This window comes from Panthera pardus, unplaced genomic scaffold, assembly GCF_024362965.1.
Source record: "Panthera pardus isolate Hobbes unplaced genomic scaffold, ASM2436296v1 HiC_scaffold_13, whole genome shotgun sequence".
Taxonomy (NCBI): domain Eukaryota; kingdom Metazoa; phylum Chordata; class Mammalia; order Carnivora; family Felidae; genus Panthera; species Panthera pardus.
The window spans coordinates 141,325,598-141,349,339 of record NW_026526688.1 but is presented as its reverse complement, the minus strand read 5'-3'; the positions used below and the strand labels follow the sequence as shown (position 1 = coordinate 141,349,339).

Here is a 23,742-nt window from a genome sequence, read left to right as displayed (position 1 = left end):
AAGAAATGTAGAGATAGGGTAGTTGTAGGGTTGATCAATTCAGGTCTCAGTGATGTCTTCAAGGATCTAAGCTCTTTAAAAAAATGTTTATTTATTTTTCAGAAAGAGGGAGAGGGAGTGTGAGCAGAGGAGGCACAGAGAGAGAGGGTGAGAGAGGATCCCAAGCAGGCCCCATGCTGAAAGCAGAGAGCCTGATGCGGGGCTCAAACTCACAAACTGCGAGATTGTGACCTGAGTTGAAGTCAGACGCCTAACTGACTGAGCCATCCAGTTACCCCTAAGCTCTTTTCTGATCTGTCCACCCTACCATCCATTGCATGTTGTCATTTGCTTTCTGTCTTGTCCCTTCATGTCCCCAAGATGGCTTCCTCAAGTCTAGGCAGCTCATCCACACACAATCATTACTAAAGGCTGGTGAGGAAAAGGGATGGCTTTTCTTCTTTTATGGGAGAGGAGTCTTTGGCTTCCAGTGCTATAGCAAACTTCTTCAGAGGTCTCCTCAGTCAGGATTGGGAAATGCCCTTGCTCTAACTGCAAGGGAAGCTGGGAAAGTGACTATGTGGCAGTAGGCACTGGGTCTCCTGGCAAAGAAGAGGAGCTAAAGAATGACAACTGATTAGGCAGCAAACAGGGTCTTCTTACGAATCTTGATGCTCCAGAGACTCTTTGGGCCTGGGCCTGGCATAGAGTAGGCCCTCAACACATCTGTGGAAAGCATGTAGTTGAATAAAAATGAATGTAAAGTTCCCTTTGGACATTTGTTGACTTTTTTCTTAGAGGCTGTTGCTGCCTAAATGACATCATTCTCAGAAGTACATTCAATGTGACTCAATTAAAAATGGTAATAAAAATTGTGTGTCTTATGTTCCTGTATTTCTATTTGATATATGTGACATTTGATTTTCCACTTTGTCCTTTCTTTCCTCAGCATGGTGACCAGTGGAACGAAAACGCCTGTACCACATGTATATGTGACCAGGGTGAGGTCAGGTGCCACAAACAGGCCTGCCCCCCACTAAGATGTGACAAGGTATTTGATGGAGTGTAGCTTGATTTATAAAAATTTATTCTGGGGCATTTAGGAAATGCATTTCTTAGTCCAGTGTGTCTTTTGAGGGAATCGAAAGTTTTATTATGCCTAGAAATATTAGATAAAGATATAAAAGATCTGCTTCCTAGAAAGGAGGGCTGAGGCAGAGAGGAACTTGCCTCAGCTGGGTTAGGTCGGGTGGAGAACATTGCCCTTTATCTGCCATCTTTGTTTCTTCAGGGTCAGAGAAGGGCTCAGCGCCACGGGGAATGCTGTGAGGAATGCGTGTCTCCTGCGGGAAGCTGCTCACACAATGGGATTGTGCGGTACCAGGATGAAATGTGGAAGGGCTCTGCCTGCGAGTTCTGCATGTGTGACCACGGCCAAGTGACCTGCCAGACTGGAGAGTGTGCCAAAGTGGAGTGTGCCCGGGTAAGAAGCAAAGGCATTTCCACTTGGACTGTAACAATTCTCTACAAAGGGATAGCTGGTGCCTCACCTGTTCCTTACTTTTTGGCAGCAAAGGCGACAGCCAGGTTGACCACTCACATTTCACAGAGTCTTCTAGCACAAAGATTCTGTGGTGTAAAATAAATGTCACTATTTGTTCAGACTGGCTTGGAACAGCCCCCTGGAGTTTTTAGTTCTCAATGCATCTGGTCAGATTGGAAGCCCTGAGCCGGAGACGTGAAAGGGAAGGACATGATATGGGACATTAGCCTATCAGTCAGCGCAGCTGGACCTCATGGCTGGGGGCCTGCCCAGCTTGCTATGTTTGTAAAACAGAGGTCCGCAGGTGCTCCCATGGCCCAGCTTCTGTTGCAGGCCCCACTGACAGCATTTAGCAGAAAGGAGAGCCAGCCCCTATGGGCTGCTTCTGTGGATCAGGAAAGAAAATGAAATGTTTTTGTTTTTCTGAGAACAAACTGAGGGTTGATGGGGGGTGGGAGGGAGGGCAGGGTGGGTGATGGGTATTGAGGAGGGCACCTTTTGGGATGAGCACTGGGTGTTGTATGGAAACCAATTTGACAGTAAATTTCATATATTAAAAAATAAAAAAATAAAAATAAAAATAAAAAAAAAAAAAAGAAAGAAATGTTTTTGTTTTTGTTTTAAAGAGAGGGAGGGGAACCTCGTAAATAATTAACTCAGTTGACCTCTGTTGACTTTTGCTGTCTGCAGAATTTCTAGAAGCTTCTAACAAAGCAGGCTCTGTTTGGACTATAGATGTATATTGTAGGGAAATTGCTTTTTTTTTTTTTTTTTTCCTCTTTGAACTCAATTTTGACCCATTGCAAAACAAATTGCTTTTAAAGTTGTGTCTTTCTCCCTCACCGCTCCCATCCGCCCCACCAATTTCCCGCAGGGTTGTGAACTTGAGTAGATGAGGGAAACTCAGAAGATCTGAAGCACTGGACGTCTGTGAAGGCATTTTTCTTTCTAGTTCTTCTCCCCCACATCTCAGCTCCTCTTAGCACTGAGCCTGAGGAGGAACAACCTTTCAAACAGGGCTGTCAATGACAGGGTGATTTTTCATCTTGCCTCTTACTTCTAAGTCTTGGCAGAGCTGAAACATATTTAGGTAAAGAGGGTCTTGCTTTTGCAGATTTATTTCCCCCCACACGCCTTTTCATTTCCTTTCCTTCTTGATGTCAGGGGAGTCAGAATGGTTGGATGAAGATGAGAAAAATCCTACTCAGGGCCCTTTTCTTTCTCCCTCTGTCTCAGGCTGAGGCTGGGCTTCCTGGCCTTGGCAGTTTCCCTGAGGATGCAGGGTTATTTTCTAAGGTTTCAATTTGCCTAATAATACCCCAGGGTTTATGGAAAATGTGGGAGAGGTGATTCTGGTGGGGTGGGTTCTGTAGCCACCTATTTCCAGTGAAGTCTGAACAAAGAGTCTCAATCACAGAAAATAATTTGACCCACTGTCTCCAATGCTAATGCATTTCCAAGTGCCTGCTATCCTCCACAACACCTATCTGTGGCCCCCGTATGCCAGGTCATCTTTGCTGTTCTTAGAAAAAATGGGGAGCGACCACTGAGGTAAGTGCAGAGGGCCTCAACTGCCCTCCAGTCACCCCACAGCACCATCTCATGTCCTCCCAGTTCTCTCACCCCCAGCTCCTCATTTATGAACTGAGGAGTTCCAATGCCTTTATCCCATTTCTCCAGGTCTTTAGTTAACTAAACTAGTGTCTTCCAGGTGACCTCTGTGTTTCCAAATGTGGTTTAAGGCACTGGGTTCTAAACTGGAACCAGAATGAAATTTTAACCAAAATTGAACCTTACCAGAAATATCCTTCATTCTGTGCCATGCTTCTGCAAATAGCACTGGTTAATGACCTTGTGAATGCCTGGAGTACAAACTTCCTAACTTCTGCTTAGCTTGGAGATAAAAAGAGGAATAAGACACATTCTAATCTCAAGAGTTTCCAGGCTTTGGGGGAAGTCAGATACATAAACAGAAATCAATATGCAGTAGCACCAATGATTATGGAAGTATGAATTAAATGCATTAGGAGCATCTGAAGAAAATGACTATCTGCCAGGGGAGTGTGAAAGTAGGCTATTGGTATTTTTATTCAGTTCTACCCCACTTTTAGCCTTATCTAGAATACCAAGGTCATTTGGTTTCTAATCCTAGATACCAAGGATAGATTAAATCTAAGTGTATGTACATCCACAAAGATGCAAAAAAATAAACTTCTAGAAGAAGAGACAGAATTGTGCACCTTCACCACTGTAAGAATTATCACATTGGTTTTCAACAGCGGTGTTCTGAGTAGCATGGAAATCAGCACACAGTTTTTCTTTTTTAAAAAAGGAAAGAATCATATGACGTTTGTTTCTGATGTATCCAACCAAATCCCTAGACACCAAAACACAAATAAAATCAATAGTAAAATAGCATAGTATGATGATTCTCATTTTTTCTACATTTTGGGGTATTTTTAAGCATGAATTCAAGAAGTCAAATTACTTTGTTTTTTAAAGGACTTAGCATTCACATATGAGGCATAAAATGATGGTAGTGTGGGGAGGTGGGATTGAAGCTTCTAGCAAAATGCACAGAAGAGGGTAGGCATACCATAAGTATGAGGTACCTTTCCGTTCTCCAGTGGAGGAAAATTCCCTTAAAAGAGTGTTTCCTTTTCCAATGGGCAAGCGAGTGGAATCACACAGTCTTGCATCTGGTGGATGGATGTTGGTGTGATTCGGTGGGGAGGGCTTAGCAGATTCCATCTGACCTATGCAGCAGAATCCTCTTAAAAAGAAAAGAATTAGTTTTATTCCGCAAAGCAATTTTTCTCAAAGCAAAAGTCAAATGCTAATTGGAGCCAGCTCCTCACCGCAGTGAACTGACGCAGTTTGGGGCATCCAGGCTTCTTCTATAAATAGCACATCTATTTAGAACTCCCTACCTCACCAAAACTGAATCCTTGTTCCCCAGCAGCAAGGCTTGCTGTTATTTACAGTAGTGTTTGAAGACTCAAAACTGCTACCTTCCTTGCCCTACTGGGATGATGCCGGCTCCATTTTCAGTTTTCTCTGTATGTATGGAGTGGGCACTCAAGAATTGCTCACGTGTTTTGTCTTCAGTAGAAGTACACATATTCTGTCTTGCTTTAAAATGTTGTTTTAAGCATCTTAGATTACATGCATATAAACCCTTTTATATGCTTTGACAGCAAATTTCACTGTTTCTGGGTTAGTCTTGTGCTACCAGCTGATTTGTCACGTTTCTGCAAAACCATTTATATGTAAATACGCCTGCCCGCTATAGCATCCACTGCTCTCCCTTGGCCTCTGATGGGCATTACATTTTGATGGACAGTGATCTGTCTATACAACTCCTTTCTTTTTGAAATCAGTTTTGAGGCACTATAAAAAGTTACAATCATTCATGTATTTTTGTATTTCTTTTAAAAGTGTGTATTTTCCTTCATTAAAATAATATATATTCATTTCACAAATTGACAACTCAAGAAAAGTAGAAAAGAGACTTTAAAATCCATCAATAATGCTGCATTTCAAAGACAACCACTGCTTTTATTTTATGTATTTTGTAGCGCAAAGTGTTTTTAAACATGAAATATCATTGTGATTATTCTGTTTGCTCTACGTTATTCAATTTTTACATAACATGGTTTCTGCACTTTAAATGTAATGTAGATCCCAAATTAAATAATGTCTTGATTTAAAGAAACATCACCATTCTTTAGACAGTATATATATCTTTAGAAAGTGGAAAGCGCTTTAAAGAATACTCGTTAGCCTATAGATATTAGATGTTAGTATATGCATATGAAAAGTTATAAACAAAAATCATGTCTTTAACAGCAGATTCCCTGGAAGGTAGATGGCAGTGGAATTGTACTTTCTAGGTTATAGAATTTATAATTGTTTAATTTTTTAGTAAGCATTTATTATTTTATAATAAAAATAAAAATTATGAAATTATTAATATTGGGAAATTAAAATAGTAAGACTTTGAAAATTAAACATCTACCTTCTTTGTGTGACCTTTTTTCCTTCCTCTTACAATTAATTAAAAAAATAGTGATTATGTGGATAACAGTTTCAGAACACTGAATAAAAATTAGTTTTCTACTGTTTAATTTATTCCTGAGACTGCATCTGTGCATACAGGGATGTATCTGATTTCGTATTCAAGAAAAAGTGTTGGTTTGATTTGAGCACTGTTAATGAAACCAAATCACAAGTTCAAACCTTGTATGTTTAAGATAGCCTGATCCTTTCCTGAAATTCATAACTTTCCAATACTACCACAATTAATCTTGGCCATTCTTTTTTTTTAATGTTTATTTATTTTGAGATTGAGAGAGAGAGAGAGAGAGAGAGAGAGCATGAGTGGGAGAGGGGTGGAGAGAAAGGGAGAGAGAGAGAATCCCAAGCACAGAGCCTGATGCAGAGCTCCATCTCACCAATTGTGAGATCATGACTTGAGCCAAAATTAAGAGTTGGATGCCTAACCAACTAAACCACTCAGACGTCGCAATCTTGGCCATTCTTATTCATGGGAGCTCCTGGTCATGGGTGAGAAATGATGGAAGGATCTGTACACATGCATTCCAGAACTGGAATACAAAAGCACTTGGAGGGGTGAGGTGCATTGCCTAGATTTTCCATAGGAAGACAACAGGGGGAGATGGAGTAAGCAATGGGCCAAAACAAAGGATCTGCTAAGGTTTTTCATTCCAGTCAGGGAATCCAGCTGTTGTGCAATTTAGCACTGCTACCTAGAGATGGTAATTTGATATGTGCCTCTGCAATCCTTCTACAGGGTGAAGAATTAATTCACTTAGATGGAAAATGCTGCCCTGAATGCATTTCAAGGAATGGTTATTGTGTTTATGAAGAAAATGTAGAATTTGTGAGTATCAGACTAATAACTGAAGACTATTAAAAATTAATAATTAAAAATTAGTTTGATGAGGGGGCATTACCTTCTCATATCTTTTACCCATTCATTGTTCATCAAATGTGTACACCTACTCTGTGCTAGGTCCTAGAGACACAGAATCAAACAGCTCGAAGAGTCACTGCTCTTGCTGCGGGGAGCTCATGCTCTAGTGTAGGCACACAAGGGACAGACAAAAACCTGCCAGTAGCTGAGAGGAGGGAGGTGCATAAGGTTAGTGTATGATCGGAGAAGTCTCTCATGTGGAGAAATTTGAGCAAAACCTAAGGGGAGTGAGGGAGCAAGCCATGTGGCTACCTGGGGAGAGAAAATGTGCTAGGAAGAGTCAGCAAATGAAGACGACTGAAGCAGAAGTGTGCTTGGTGTGTTCAAGAAACAGCAAGAAAGTGACTATGGCTAGAACCAAGAGAATGGGGGAGAAAGGATTTGGTGCCGGAGTCCACTAGGTAGCCTGGATGCCATGGTAAATGTGTGTTTTACTGTGACACAGACAAGAGCTGTAGGAGCTTTGAGCAGCCATGCTGTGATCTGGCTTACTTGTGAAAGGGTTACTTTGGCTGCTTTGTGAGCAAGTGACGGAAGGGGGTGAGGCTGGCAGTAGGTGATCTGGTTGGAAGGTTTTTCCAATAGTCCAGGAGTGGTGATGGTGTTTTGGTCTCAGAAGGAAGGCTCTAGATTTATTTTGCATGTAGAATGGAAAGGATTTTGATGGATTGGTTGGGGGACAAAATTCCATTTGCTAAGGTTTTATTTCTAAGTCTGTACTTTTAAGAATTATATACCCAAAGAAAAAAATATTTGTCTTAATCTCTTCAAGTTTGCTCTATTTGTATAGCCTAGATCTTCCACATGGGATTTTGTAGTGTTGATAAATTGTGTTCTAAAAAATAGGCCAGTTGATCATAAAGACAACTGCTTTATTGACCAATCAGAATAAAATGATAAGAATTGGGATTAAGTACTTTGATTCCTACCTACTTTTTCTTCGTGATTTGGGAAAATTGCATCTGTCAACCTGTGTATGCTGGAGAGAATACTGTGTGAGGTTAACAGTTTGGGCTCTAAATTCAAATATCTACTTTGCCACATACTAGCTGACTATAACTTTAGACAAGTTACTTAATCCTCATTTGTGAAGAAGGGATAACAATCGTACTTACCTCATGGGGCTATTGAGATAATACCTATGAAACACTTGGAACAGATGCTGGCACGTTAAAAAAAAAACAAAAACAAAAACAAAAAGCTAAAGAAATGGCATCATGTTATGCTGTTGGCATTGTTTGTTTCATAGTGGTATTCAATAATTTAGTTCTTGTTTCTTAAGAAGTTAGGAGATTAAAGGCTGCCTATAAATGAAGAATTTCTATTTTCTCAACCATAGTATCAATTTTCCTACCCATTTTTGGAGGTAAATTAAGCCCGGCAGAGTTAAAGAAAAGCAAGTTGCTTTAAATGAGTCGAAATCCCCAGAGTATTGTGGTACCATACAAGATTCAAGAGTTTGCCCCCACAGGCTTAGATTTCTTGACTGTGAAGTCCTTCATGTTGAAGGGAATGGAAGCCATGTGCTCAAGCACAAAAGGAGAATCAGAATTCACAAATATTTCTGAAGCATGTTGTCTTCACCTCATATTGTATGCTTTTCTTGTTTTTGATATATATAGATTTTTTCTATTCATAATAAATGAATGATGTTGCATGATACTTGGGCAAAATGGATAACTCTTAAATGAGAAAATAAATAGATCAGTTTAATGGTGTTTTTAGTGGTATAATAAATACATTTCTCTTTGTCCCTAGATCCCCTCAAATGCAAGTGAAGTTAAACGTATTCCAGTAAGTATAGATTTTTAACTTGTACATAGATATTGGTAGCATTGTTTTAAGCAATGATCTGCATAAACTGTCCTGGGAAACCTTACTGCCATAGTATTTTTTAATAGTCATGTTTGTTGGCACCATGGTCCCAGATTAAGAATCTTAATGATAACTAACACTTTGATTCATTGAACTTTGCTTCTTTATTTACCTTATTTTTTCCCCAATTGATAATACTTCTCTAACTACAAGCTCCTACACATATTTTTCCCTTTCTTGTGATGATTTCCTCTTTCTGATTTTTTCTGGCCTAGAAAATTCAGTTTAACCATCCATGCAATTTCATGTTCTTCAAAGCATGGAGAGCTTTTGGGGTTTGGGAGTGTTAGTTCCACAAAACAAAACTGATTGTTCATTCTTTTAAGGTTGTTTACAGGAAAACATTGTATGGTTCCTTTTTAAGGTAAAGTGCAAGCACATTTATTCACACAAGCAAGCTTAAAATTTTGAAGGCTATAGAATAAGGGGGCCAGGAATCCAGTCTGCCTTGAAATGGAAGAAAAGCACTTCTGCCTTCTCAAGATAATATTCCTGATTTTTCTAACATTGTCATTCATTTTTGCTAACTATAGCCACATTAATTGTTTGGAGTGTTCAACATCAATTGGTTTAATAAATATTTTATCAAATATTTATATTATAATATGCTCTTCTATGCTCTCCTGTTTTACCTCCTTCATCACCCCAAAACATTCTGGTAGGAACCCTTGTCTCTTTCCTATCTTCAGGGTGAGTAGGATAGTGAGCAAAAAAGGAATTGTTCTTTATAATTCACTTTGAATTCTCCATCAAAATATTAATGTTCATTACCATAATTTGCTTGACCAAAAAGAATATTTTAGCGTGAGAAAGCCCATGGCACATCTACGGCCCACTAAAAATGGTCATACAAGAGCTGTAATTTTAAGAATATAATGACTCTACTGTTACTCTTACTGGAGTAACTGTAAGGAAACTCAGGGCTTTAACCAACTTCCCACTGTTATTATAAAGATTGCATGTAATGTACCTGCTAATCATAGGTACATAGTAATCCCCTCTCGTGTTTTTTGGTGAGATAGGCTAAGAAACAAGTGTTATATGCTTCTTACTTATGAGCCCCAGAATGTGTTCTCAGTTTATTTTTCTGCCTGGGTTCTACATTTAAATAAATCAATTATAAACAAAGAAGGAGTAATATTATCCTTTTTAATTTAAAACTCTTTGGGGCACCTGGGTGGCTCAGTCGGTTGAGCGTCTGACTTCAGCTCAGGTCATGATCTCGCAGTTTGTGGGTTCATGCCGTGTCGGGCGCTGTGCTGACAGCGCAGAGCCTGGAGCCTGCTTCAGATTCTGTCTCCCTCTCTCTCTGCCCCTCCCCCACTCATGCTCTTTCTCTCTGTCAAAAATAAATAAAAATTAAAAAAAAAACCAAACAACTCTTCAATGACTGTCCTATTTCAGAGTTAGATTTGCATGGTACTGAACAGGACTTTCATTTTGTCCCTTATGGGAACTTTAAGTTCTCCACCAGCAAACTGTCTTCTGAATCTTTGCAATTCTGATAACATCATTCTTTACTGTTTCATGTAGGAAGGGGAGAAGTGGGAGGATGGCCCTTGCAAAGTGTGTGAGTGCTGGGGCTCTCAGGTAACTTGCTATGAGCCCTCTTGTCCACCATGTCCAGTGGCCACACTAGCCCAAGTGGTGAAGGGACAGTGCTGTCCAGATTGCACATCAGGTGGGTCCATGTCTGATTTATGTCTACTGAGATATTTTCACTGTCAAAAAAAAATTCAGAGATCTTTCTCCCCGCTTCGTGGGTTTTTTTTGTTTTGTTTTTTGTTTTTTGTTTTTTGTTTTTTTTTAAGTCACCTACTAAGTTGGTTTGTTGGTTGATTGGTTTCTTGCTAATTTTTCTAACAAATGATACTGCTTAATCTTTGCCCACGTATTTACCAAACTCAACAGATTACGGGTAGGTGATCTTGGGCGAGTCATTGACCCTCTTTAGATCTTAATTTCTTGTTAATAAAATGTGCCTCATCTACCTTGCAAAATTATTATGGAGATCAAATAACCTAAAGTTTAGAAACTTTTAAAAGCAAATATATATGTTAGGACTGTTCCATTGTTAAAGATATAGGGGCAATTGCTGAAAGTTTGTTACAGGTGTCCTTTTTTTTTCTTTTTCTTAAGGTGAGCTGTTAAACAGATGGTTCCTTAGGAGTTCTCAAATGGGTTTTTGAAGTTTAAAGACTCATTAATTTCTTCCAAAAGAAAATTTTATCTACTTGTTCTGCAACTCTGCTTTCAAAGCACCTGGGGTTGAATTAGTTCCAGTTAATAATTGTTGGCAAGCATTGGAGTTGCTCTGGCTGTGCAGTAATTTGCCTATAAGCTTAGTCTCTCTTGGAGAAGTGGCATTTTCTTCCATTCATATTTCATAATTAATTGTTTTCTTCTGTGGGTTGCAATTTTTCATATTGGCAGTTGCTTTTGTTGCACTCAACTTATTTTGGCTAATCACAGTGTTTCTGTGAAGAGTTTATCATGGGAAAAGCAAAGCAACTTTATGGTTTAATTACGTTACCTTCACCAAAGTGGCTCCCTGGGCTTTCCTAAACAAATATTTAGCATATTATAATGTACTATACTTTGAATATCAGGTCCCTGACAACTTTAAAACCTGAAAGAAGTCCTTTGCTGACAGTTGCCATTGAATTTTATGATAATCCCAATTGTTTTGAATGCGATTTGAATTTTAGAGAAAAAGAATAAAGCTGGCTGTATTTTTTAAACAACTTTTTAAAAATTGTGTTTTGTTTTAACTTTCTATACATGCCAAAGCTTAAGAACATGTAAGAAAACATAAACTATTGAATTCATTTAAATCATATATTATGGAGCTGATAATTCCTGTTTGTAGAGGCATTCCAACAGGTAGAAGCATTAATAGGGCTGTCCTGTAACATTTTTAGTGTCTTCAATGTGGAGCTACCAGAGACAGTAATAGTGTTTCAGACAAGGAGAGATTCTTTGAAATCTTGCATTGAAATCATTTTTGCTATCTCGGGGTCTTTTTCATACCTAAGTTCCAGAGTTTTCTGTTCTTCTTCGCTATAGCCCCATATACTCTGTAGATTCTTTTTTGGAAGAATGTAAGAGAAATGATATGGTCTTTGTCAAATTCTCCTCTTCTTTGTCCTTGATTGTAGTTCATTGCCACCCAGACTGCTTGACCTGCTCTCAGTCTCCAGAGCACTGTGACCTCTGCCAGGACCCCACAAAGTTGCTGCGGAATGGACAGTGTGTGCACAGCTGTGGTCTGGGATTTTACCAGGCTGGTGCTCTCTGTTTAGGTATGGCTCTGGGCAGATAGCCGAGAGGTGGACTGAGGCTCACTGTTGTCAAGGAGGGGTGATGCACTCAAGAAATGCATAACTTCCAAAAACCCTTCGAAGGTAGTAATGTCATCCATAGGTTACTTGGCATCTCTACCTGCACGTGTCTTTCTTCTGACATTTCACAGGTGTTTTCATGCTTACTGGGGGTTAGATGATGTGGAGGTCTGATGTTACTAGGTGGTTGTTATTGGATTTTTCATTTTTTGAAGACTTTCAAAGATAGTAATATCGCCAGAATCTTTCGTGTCATTTATTACAATACTCAGTTAATCCAAGATTGAAGTTTGGAATTGACATAGACATTCGAAATCACTTACTAGAACTTTCTCATTTTGCAAATGGGGAACTTGTGGGCCAGAGAAATTAACTGGCTTGTTCAACATCAAACAGATAATCGGTAATAGAGTTTATCTCCTGTGGGTTATCAAGGAGATGTGAATTTTCAGAGTTCTTATGCAACTGAGAAGGAGATCTTACCTGGCAGAATTTTGGCTTGTTTGAGGCCAAATCATAGTTACTTTTTTCCCTATCTCTAACTCATAGAGCTAATTATCCATTTAAGAGTATATAGGTTTATACCCTGGGTGTGAGATTCAACCTCTCTGTGCCTCAGTATTCTTACCTATAAAGTGGGGTAGTACTAGCTAGCACCTTCCTCAGAAGTTTTTTGTGAGAATTAAGTGTTAAGTGTTAATATACATGAAGTGCCTAGAATAGTTTCTAGGATATTTTCAAGCCTCAAGAAAGGTAATTATTTACTTCCCCCTACTCTCTTTCCTGACTCCTAATCTTTAGACTTTTTGAAAGTCATTTATACCTCTGCCATGGGTTGTGGAAGGAGAGACAAGGGATATTCTTGTGAAATGGTTGAGTGAGAAAGGTATTGGGGGTTATTGGATAAGAAGAGCACAGACTCAGGAGCCAAACTTCCTGACTTCAAATGCCAGCTTCATGTCACCTTGGGCAAGTTACTTAACCTCTAGTAGCTTGTTCCTCACGTGAAAAATTGGGGTTAACCACCCTATAGGGTTGTTGTAAAGATTAAATGCACCCATACATATAAAGCACTTCATGCATTGCCTGGCGTGAAGTGTGTGTTACACAACTGAAGACTGTAGAGTAATTTTCCTGCCTTTCTTGTTCTCAGTACAGAGCCTCAGGATTGGGCTATGTAAGAATTGGCACAGGGGTGGTGTCTTTGAGCTAATCAGGGCTTCCCTTTTTCTTTCTCCCACCCCTGTCTGGAGCCAGCCTGCCAGCCTCAGTGCTCCACGTGTACCAGTGGGCTGGAATGTTCGTCCTGCCAGCCTCCTCTGCTGATGCAGCATGGCCAGTGTGTGCCCACCTGCGGGGACGGCTTCTACCAAGATCGCCACTCCTGCTCAGGTAATCACTGGCTGGGCCACCAAGAAAGCCACCCCCACCCCCAAGTGATCCGGGGCCACAGGGAGCTGTGAGTAGCTTTTCAAGTATGAGAAGAAACTCTGAGAGAGACTCCTGATGGGCCCAGAACAGTGGATGAGAGATGACACGTGTTGTTTTTATAACCTTATTAGTGCTTTGGTGATGTGTGCATGTGGTGAGATTTCTCTAAGTCCTTCTGCACACACCTTGGGGCACTGGAACAGTTCTTTATTCAGTTCAGGGTTGTCATTATATTGTAAGTGTGATTCCTTCATAGTGTAAATACACAGGGCTTAAATGAAAATGAAGAGAGAAATATATCTATATATTTTCAAAACTTTATTTCTACCTGAAGAGAGAGGGAGAAACAGAAATAAGAAAGTGACGTCATAAGTAACAAACATGGACATGCAAAATAGATGATGGCATTTCCATTTACTCTTACTTTAGTGTCTGCATGCTTTTGTAGCTTTATGTGTCTAAAGAGCTAGTTGATATTCTTAATATTATAATAGTCTCTGGAGGTTGGAGTGGTCTTAGTGTAATTTAATTTGTTGCTTATACTGGACGATGTTTTTAATAGTGATTATAATCATGAGTATAAGTAAAGAAGTAAATGTTTAAAGAATTTTGTTAAATGTAGGAATAAGAAACAAATAAATAAATGCAGGAATGGGAAAAGGGGTAATGGTGGAAGCAAAGACAAAGGGCAGGGTCCTAGCTGGTCTGCAGGAGGAGACACAATCAGATGTGCTCAGAACCCAAGGCAGGGTGTGCAGTGGTGGGCAAACCTGAACAGGCAGACAGGCCAGAGGGAGAAGCTTGGGTGTCCTACCAGGGAGCTCTGGGAGCTAGGCTCTGCAGCTGAGCAGGAGAGGGGCAGAGATGTGATGAGACTCAAAGGTGGGCTGGTCTTAGGGTCGGCTGATATTCTTCCCTCATTTATGCCCTCGGTTAGATTTTCAGGAAGATCATTTGGAGAGAATATAGTGAAAGAGAGTAAGTGCATGGTATTCACCAGCTGTGTGGGCTGAATGAGCTCTATGGCATGGGAAGATGCTCTGTGGAAAGTCTGATGGCCTCCTTCATTCCAGGTTGAGGGCAGAAGCAGCATCCACGGGATAATAGAAACCATCTTGAAGGGAAACACTGGTACTATTAATGTCATACTGATGTGAGGGTGGTGGGGCTCATCCTGGAGCCAGTCACATTACAAAACAGAAGGCATACTAGCTTCTGAGTCTGGCTTGGGGGCTTTTTGCAACCTGTAAAAATATCTTCTGTATCCCCAACATCAAGGGCTGCACAAAGTGTTCAACGTTTGTTGAACAAGTGTTTGATGAATGAAGACACATATTATCCTTTGGTGATCCTTGAAAGACCAGTGTTTCAATAGGAGCCTCAGCCATAAGAGATAAAAGACCCCTTAATGTTTCTTACTTATCATGTGCTATTTACCTGTTATTTTAGAACAGGCTCAAAGTGGGCACATCCAAATGCCTTTGTAGGTGTGTAATGGTTGGGCAATTTAGGTAAACTGCTGAAATTTCAATTTGATGAAGTTAATGAATGTATTCTCTACTCCTTTCTTCTATCCCATCAAAGAGACCTCCTACTAGCACTCCTGTGACAGATTTGCCTTTAAAAGGGAATTAATTCCCCTTAGATTTTATTCTTCCCTCCATAACACCTCAACCCCCTGACACACATCCCACATACATATTTACTTTTTTCTTTCTCTTTTTTTGAGGGGCCGTTTTCCTTTCTCCCATGCTCAGTGTTTTAATTGGTGATGTTCATGTTGTTATAGGGCACTTTGAAATGAGTAATGTTTCATTTGATTACTGGTTTACGTAGCTGACTGCTTCCACATTCCATCCACATACCCATACACAAATGCCTCTGGTAGAAAGTTGCTGGGAAAATTTGTTCATGCTCCCTCCAGGGAATTAAACCAATTTGCTTTAGTTCAGCCTGGTTGCATTTTTATGCATAAAATGAGAAGAAAGAGGAGAGCAAGAAGAGAGAGAGAGTGTGTACGTGAGAGTGATCTTAAAAATTAAAGCAAAACTAGTGATCAATTTCCATATACTGTTTCAATGCTGAGATGGCCCAAATAAGCTTTCCAAATAAGCTTTCTCATTATTGGAATTTTTTGCAACATTTGTGCTTGTGCTATTTTTGGTGGCTTCTCATCATTGACCTTGGAAGTTGGTCAGTCAACCAGTCCTCTTCTAGCATGTGCTAAACTTTTCAAAAAGAAGCCTGCTATTTTATGGTAACAACAGGTTTTTCTGGATTGATTCCTCTTGGCAGGGTCATTTATATTATGACCAGCATAATTTGCCACTTTATTGACCCATCAAAACCAAAAGAGAGTGAACACTGTGCTGAGGAAACTAATTACCAGCAATTACCTGATTAATATTCATGCTCACTCTGTTGAATATAAGGCAGAGAGAAAAATATGGGGCAGAGCCAAGTGGCACAGAAGCACATAGCTCTCCAACAGAAGAGTAGGAGCAGGTAAACCAGGAGAAAGAGTAGGAGCAGGTAAATCAGGGGAGGGGTGAGAGAAGACACTGAGTCCTGCCAGAGAGTCGCATCCTCAGGGCCCTTGTCATTTCCCCTTTTCCCTTCGGTTTTGTGGTATACACACACACATACACAGGTGCAGATGAATGTGTTCCTATGCGTGCATATATTCATATCATTATTACATTCTCGTGCTTGATTAAACTGAATGCTATTGTAGTTATAGACTACATTAGGTACTCCTATACCAGTCACTGCTTCATTTCTAAATGAAACTCCAAACTGTTGGAGTTTGATCACTTCCCCTTCAGGCTCAGCACCACCCAGTTTTTATGCCAGTCTAAGTTGGAGACAGGCAGTATATACGTTGCCTCTTCTCTGTAGCAGGTAGGGCAAAAGAGTAATCACCCTCTTAGGGACCAGAACACACCCTTAAGACCTGGCTTTCAGGCTTAGACTTTCTTTGCCACCAGTTGGATCTGGTCCAACAGTGCTGTTGTCCACTCTGTCCCTGTCCTCTCGACCCTGTGGACATCAAGTCCTAGGACTGGGTTTCTAATTTGCTTCTTTCTACCTTGTCTTGTTATGACCCATTTCCAGGAATTAATAGCCTGTGTCTTAGTCATCCCATCCTGATGGTCAGTTTTGACTCAGATGTGGATGTTCCTTGCTCCTCCCACCCACTGCATGACCTTGCACCTTTCCTGCATGACCCTTTGGGTACCACTTATGGATTTATTGTATTCTCTCTACCAGAGTTGTGGTTCCATTGCTTCATCTTAGAAACCCTGTTATGAAATCTAAATCTGGATCTAGACTCACCTCAATATGCCCTGAAAACATTCTTCCTTACCTGTCTTACCCCTCTTTTCAGTCAACCTCTGTTCTGCCCTGGTGGAACCATTGAACTGTTGCACACACAAATCCTAGGTAAGGGAACCCATAAGAAAAAAAAAGTTAAAAACAATCAAACTAACACACATCATGCAAGATTAATTAAAAATAAGCAGCTCATAAGACTATAACTTTGAGTAAAGAAAGAGTAGAATTCAACCCATTTTTATTCTTTAATGTTTTTTTTGAGAAAGAGAGCGAGAGAGAGCGCGTGAGCAAGAGCATGAGTAGGGGAGGGGCAGAGAGAGAGGGAGACAGAGAATCCTAAGCAGGCTCGTGCTGTCAGTGCAGAGCCCAATATGGGGCTTGAACTCACCAACTGTGAGATCACGACCTGAGCCGAAATCAAGAGTCAAACGCTTAACTGCTGAGCCACCCAGGTGCCCATTTTTATATGTATGTCAGCGTTTGATATGTCCAGTGCAAACCTCCAGTATTCACAAAGACCTGAGGATGAAGCTGTGTGTACCCTGTGGCAAGTGCTACCTTCATTCGCAGACCCAGACATGGGAGGGACTGTGACACAGTGCTTAAGACTGTAGGCTTGGAAGCCAAACTATCGGGACTCCAGTCTTGGCTCTGTCACTACAAACAGTGCATTTTTTAACCCCATGCTTCAGCTGCCTATGGGTAAAGTAGGGACAATAATGTCAGCCATATAGCATGAGTATAAGGATTAAATGAATGAATTCACATATGTCATTTAGGATGGTGCCTGGCACTTAGTAAGCCCTCCATATGAGTTAGAAGACTTATATTTCTGCTTTTCATTGTCCTTCCCTGTTCCATTTCTCTTGCTCCTCCATTCATTCTCCTTTGACCACCATTGGAAGTCCTGAGGATATGAAGTGAAATAAGATGCTGTCATATTTTCCTATTGAGAGCTTGCAATCAAGGCTGGGTTGGCTGCTGCTAACAGAGATGTAAAAGAAAAAATAATCATATAAACATACAAATCTATGCAGTTTATTCTACATCTGATTGCTGTGTAGTCTCAGATTTTTAAACTTAAAGAACCAAGCCATTGACCATTTTACAGGTTTGTATGAGGGAGGATCATTTTGATTCTTAACTCTGCCACTTACTGCTATATGGCTTTGTACAGGTCATTTAACTGCTTGAGGCTCAATTTCCCCAACTGTAAAATGGGGATAATATCATCTACTTTACACTGTTATGATGAACATTAGAAAAGATGTTTGAAAATATAAGTATATTATGCTTGGCACATTGTATGTGGGCAACAAAAGGCAGCTATTGTCATTGAATCTCTTTGTTTATTTTTCAATTTATGAGAATGAAAACCAAATAGCTTGCATTAAGAAACAAAGAGTTTTGTGCCATTTGTGTCTGATTTAAAATAAAATCCACTTTTCTATGTTATGGAGAAAAAAACTGTATTCTCACAAGTTAAAATCCTTTTATTTTTTAAAAATGCTCAGATTAAATGTTGAGAGTCTGGAATTTTTTTTCTTAGCCAAAATTATGGTATAATTAGAGGGAAAACTTAGGATAACTAAGCTTGTAAAATTTACATATAGGAGGCTGGCCTAGCTGAGTTTTAAAAGCTGTAGTTTGAACAGAGGAACTTCTCAAGTTAATTATTTGTTGGAATTTTGTTTGACCAGAGCAGCCCAACCATTTGTGGAAATGAAGCACTGACCCTTGGAGCCAGGGCCAAAGCAGTGAAGACTTAATGGGTCTTGGCATTATGTTCCAGCATGTGGCTTAGCTCAGCCTAGTTGTACCTGGGGCAGAGCTCTTGGCAAAGGCATTTATGAAACTGCTGTTCTGAAATCCTCAAGAAGACAAGGATTCCCTTACCCCCTTGTTCTGTAGGGATGGTCACTGTGAAGCCATCATCCTCTGTGGCCCCTCCAACACCCCCCTAGAATTGGAGGGTCATCAGTCACTCTTTCATTGCCAGATCACACATTCAGTTTGGGGGCCCAGCACATCCTACCACACTCTGCCTTAGCTCATTCTGTTCTGCTCTTTAAATTGTATGCATTGCTCAAGACTCTTCTGATATTCTATAGCAATTACGGTCTCTCACTTAATTGCTGAGTGTCTTGTAAGGGGGACTTACTGCTTCAAGTGATATTCTTGTCTCTTCCATTCTGTTCGTGCAAGGAATATTTGTTGAGTCTCTTTCATGTACCTGGGAACTGGGATATAGAGTGAATGGGCAGAAAACTGCCCTGGGGTTAAGGAACTTACTTTCTTGCAATGGGAGAAGAGTCAGTAAATAAGTATACAGATAATTTCAGATAGTTACCAGTCGATGAATTCATTACTATCAGTGCTATAAAGGCAGTTTTAAAAAAGGTATATTATAGAAAGTGACTGACTGTTGAGGCAGGGACTGGTTTTATGCTTCTGAATTCCCCACAGTGCCAAGCGCATATAAGGCCCTCTGGAATAAACCTGTCAGTGTTTCTTGGCTAGGTGTAGCCTGGGGAAAATTCCAGAATCTGTATTTTTCCCACCTCTGTTTGTCTTATCTTTATCTCCCTCCACTTCAACTTAGTGGAGTGCTTTATCGGTGTGGGAAGGGTTACTCTTTAAAAACAAAAAACAAACAAAAAACCCACCTATCATTGGAAATTAAGTAGTATCCACAGAGTGTTTTAAGCCTTTCAGAACAGAGCACAACAGGATTGCCCTCCTAGAATGTATACTTCTTGAGTAAACTAGACTCAGTGAAACAGGTGACAATGGTAGTCCAAGGCCTCTCCCTCTTTGGACATTCATGTAAAGGTTAAGTGGAGAGAAGGAAAAAGCAGCTGGCAGTGTTGTGCCTGCGACCTTTGCTGTAGCAGGAGACTAGCTATGTTTGGCATTTGCCTGTGCTGCTTACAGACCCTGCTGCGTATGCCAAAAGACAAATGACAGACAGAAGTATCACATACCAGCAGAGAAAGCCCGCCACAAATGCAAGGGAGTTTATCTTCCAGACAGAGTCCATTCTTCCTGACAAATCTGAACCCCCAAATATTTTAGCTATGGATTGCAAACTAGTGACAAGACTTCTGGCTTTCTGCCCAGGTCCAAGGGTTCTCAGTTATTTTAACTAGGCTATATGGCATACATGGCATACATTCTTTCTCTCTTTTTCCTATTCCCCACCCCAACTCTCTCCCTGCACAACCTTCCCCTCCCTTTTTAGGCTGCCCACAGAGCAAACAGCACCTCCATGTTATCACTGTTGAGATCTGAGCAGGCTATGCTAGTGCAGCCAGGAAGTCTGAGAATTCTCCCCATCAAAAGCTTGATTTTGGTTGGTGGTCCCTCTGGCTTTTCAATTTCTGTAGATAAATAGAATCAAGGTATCAGTGGAGAAATCAATAGCCATTTAATTAATGGGGGCTGAAAAAAAAAACAACCCAGGGAGTCCTAGCAGCTGTGGGTTGCCAATGGTCACAGTGGATAAGTGGAATCTGAGAGCTCCATTTGGCTCAAGCTGGCCAAGGTGGTCACTGCATTTGAAAGCTCTTGTGGTGTTCTTGTGTTGTAGATTTAGAAGTACAGGTAGAGGGGCAGGAGATAGAAAAGATAACTTTAAGAACATTTCTTATGAGCTGAATGTCTGCCATTATCCTTGACTTATGTACCAATGCAAAGCTGGCCTGCATGTAAAATCTCTCTTCGTGTGTACCTGACAAAGCCTCTGCCCACTGGGAAGTCAACCCTTTGGTCCAAGTTCTACAGAAGACCTTGCTGAAAATTGAAATATGTTACCCAAGATGAGTAAATCATTCAGCTATATCACAAATGTGGTTAATAGATTAATTAGCTATTTACCCAGCATGTGCCTTAAGGAAAAGGATTACAGGCTTATTTTTTTCCTCCCCTTTCAGTAAATTTTTCCCCTAAATACGAAATGAATTCATGTTTATTACAAAAAATAACTTGATGAAGTCAGTAAAATTCAAGGCACAATAAAAAATCAGCGAAAATCCCTGACTCAAACTGTCCCAAATTACTACTGTCAGTATTTTGGTGAATGTCTTCCCAATTTATGAGTGTGTGTGTGTGTGTGTGTGTGTGTGTGTGTGTGTGTTATGTACACAGATATACACACATTTATTTATTTTTCAAAGGTAAAGTCACACTCTATATATAGTTTTATTGCCTGTTTTCCCCATGTTATTTATTATCCTTCTACAAAATCTTTTTAAAGCTGTTTTATAACTTTCCATCTGGGGCTATGCAAGAATTCATTTAGCCAGTCCTCTGTGGTGTGATGTTTGTTCCTAATTTTTCCATTATCATAAGTAACCATGATGTAAACATTAAAATAATTTTTTTAATGTTTACTTATTTTTGAGAGAGAGACAGAGCATGAGTGGGGAAGGGACAGAGAGAGAAGGGGACACACAATCTGAAGCATGCTCCAGGCTCTGAGCTGTCAGCATAGAGTCCGGCGTGGGGCTCAAACTCAGGAACCATGAGATCATGACCTGAGCTGAAGTGGGACGCTTAACCAACCAGGCGCCCCACCATGTAAATAGCTGTTTTTTTTTTTAATATGAAATTTATTGTCAAATTGGTTTCCATGCAACACCCAGTGCTCATCCCAACAGGTGCCCTCCTCAATGCCCATCACCCACTTTCCCCTCCCTCCCACCCCCCATCAACCTTCAGTTTATTCTCAGTTTTTAAGAGTCTCGTATGGTTTGGCTTCCTCCTGATGTAAACAGTTTTAATAGAAAATTGTGGAAAATATATTGGATTAGGCTAAGTTCTTCAATTTCTGGGTCCAAGTTATATATGTACTGTTGAAACCTTTGACACTTTAATATGTGACTGTCTTTTGAAAAAGTTATAACTTGTACTCCTGCTAGACACAAATGAGTGCCTACTTCCTACCACCCTTGTGAGCATTAGGTGTTACGATTCTTCTTGTTTGTCAGGTTGATTGGCACAAAATGGAAGTTTGTTTAATTTCTTTCTTTTACTTATTCTTGGGATTCACATGAAGATGGATGACTTAATCATACTTATGTGTTCATTTTCATCATTAGCCTGGGCCAGCTATTTCTCTTGCTTATCTATCTATGCCTATCTGTCTGCCCATCCTTTTTGCTCCTGTAACCTATTTCCATTTCTCCTCCCCCCAACCCCCCACTTAAGGAACTATTCTAATGCAATTGAATATGTATTGTGTGTGTGTGTGTGCTCTTTTTGTTTTGTATGCACCTATTTTAAATATTCATAAATAGGGGTGCCTGGGTGACTCAGTCAGTTAAGCATCTGACTTCAGCTTAGGTCATGATCTCACAGTTCGTGGGTTCGAGCCCCGCGTTGGGCTCTGTGCTGACAGCTCAGAGTCTGGAGCCTGCTTCAGATTCTGTGTATCCCTCTCTCTCTGCCCCTCCCCAACTAGTGCTCTGTCTCTGTCTCTCAAAAAATAAAATAAAAACGTTAAAAAAATAAAAAATAATAATAATAAAGAGAACTCTTTTAAATATTCATAAATATTGGTAAGTAGATATTTCATTCTTTTCCTTTTTTTTAATTTTAAAGACTTTATTTATTTATTTTTTAGAGCAGTTTTAAGTTCACAGGAAAATAAAAGGGGAGGCACAGAGATTTCCCAGTTACTCCCTGCTCTCACACACACATAGCCTCCCCTGTTATCACCATCCTCCAGCAGACTGATATATTTGTTACCTTGATGAATCATTCTCCCCACTCCCCCCTTTTTTTTCTTTCTAAGCACTGTTTCTAAGATGTATACAGATCACTGTGTGTACATTTAATTGATTGCATATAGTTGCTGCTCTCATGTTTACTTTGCATATCTCTGGCTATTTCTGAAGCAAAAGATTTTTTTCATGTATTTGTATTTTTTCTGTTATGAGCTCCCTCAAGTACATAGGACTTTTCAGAATGTACGGAGACCAAATATTCCCATTTCAGGGTATAAGGTTTTTTGTTGGCACAAGGAGGAAGGTTGGGGACAGAGACCCAGCCTGGAGGGGAGAGAAGATTGCAGTAAAAGGATCAAAAATGATGATTACGCCTATGAACTTCCTTTCCTCTTAAATTTGTCTGGCATTTACGCTTCTTAGACAAGTAGCCTTGGCCTCCTGTGGGGCTGTACCAGGGAGTAAGGGGAGTAGTCTGCCCAGCACTTGGACTTCCCCTCAAGCCCTCACCAAGCTATTCCAAAGGGCTTTTGTTAATGTGTTGTAGAAATTGCAAAGGAATAACTTTAGAGTATGAGTCCTCTGGAAAAGGCTGGAACCCCTTCTTGTAACTGCTGGAATGATCTCTGACAGTTCTGTTCACTTCCTTTCTAAGTGAACCTGCCTTTCCTGTAGTCTTTTCTGTCCTTTCCTCTCCTGTCTCCTGCTGCACTTTCATTTGTTCCCTTTATAATTACTTTGCTTTTGACACCCGTTAAAGCCACAGGTGCTAGGTCTCCCAGGGTATGTTACTCACTGCATCACCTGCCATGTTCTCTGTGTTCTCAAATGTGTCATCTCGCTAGCTCCCTGTGAGTTAGGTGCAACGAAGCTTATTCCCACTTTGCAGATTAGGAAAGCAAGGAATGGGGAAATTGATTGTAAGATACAACAAGAGCTTCCTATTGGAAATGTACCCACTATCTCCTGATAATACTTTAGCACTTGGCAAGTACTTCCCAGTCATTTATGTGATAAAAATGAAAGCTAGCAGTTGCTACAAAATGGATCGGGGACGAAATGAAGGAATTTGACTTGTGGGTGGCATAGCTGCTTGTGCCTGCCGTTTGGGCTGCTTCTGTGTAGTTGTGAGTGAGAACCCCTTTGGTGGTTTGGAGATCTGAACTCAGCCTCAGTGGTAAACCTCAAAGGGTCTGCTGATCAGTGTGCCAGTTCCCTGGGAATGGCAGAGGAACTTATTCCAAAAGGCCATGGGGAAGGTGAGGGACCAAAGCTCCTTTTCATTCCTGAGGTGCATTTTGAACTGAAGGCTGAGTCCACTCATGTCTGGATCCACTGCCTGAGGTCTGGGAGAGCTTTCCGGAAGATGAGAAGTGGCCCACAGGAAGTGCTTTTTACACTTTCCTGGAAAAGGGCTGCATTGTCTGCTTAGAGAAGCACACGTTAAAATTTCTTTACAGCAATCTTCTATTTCAAAATTACCAAGTCACAAAAAGAAGTTTCTTATTTTTAGAG

At 40.3% G+C, this 23,742-nt stretch overlaps 1 protein-coding gene across 1 annotated transcript in view; it reads left to right on the top strand.

Moving 5' to 3' along the window:
• Positions 1-23,742, top strand: part of FRAS1 (Fraser extracellular matrix complex subunit 1) — a 429,797-nt gene that overhangs the window by 189,525 nt on the left and 216,530 nt on the right. Inside the window, exons 8-14 of the mRNA XM_019466685.2 lie at positions 929-1,030; positions 1,271-1,462; positions 6,336-6,425; positions 8,277-8,312; positions 9,927-10,074; positions 11,552-11,695; positions 12,992-13,126. Of these exons, the coding sequence (XP_019322230.2) occupies positions 929-1,030; positions 1,271-1,462; positions 6,336-6,425; positions 8,277-8,312; positions 9,927-10,074; positions 11,552-11,695; positions 12,992-13,126 (847 nt within the window). The remainder of the gene's footprint in view (positions 1-928; positions 1,031-1,270; positions 1,463-6,335; positions 6,426-8,276; positions 8,313-9,926; positions 10,075-11,551; positions 11,696-12,991; positions 13,127-23,742) is intronic.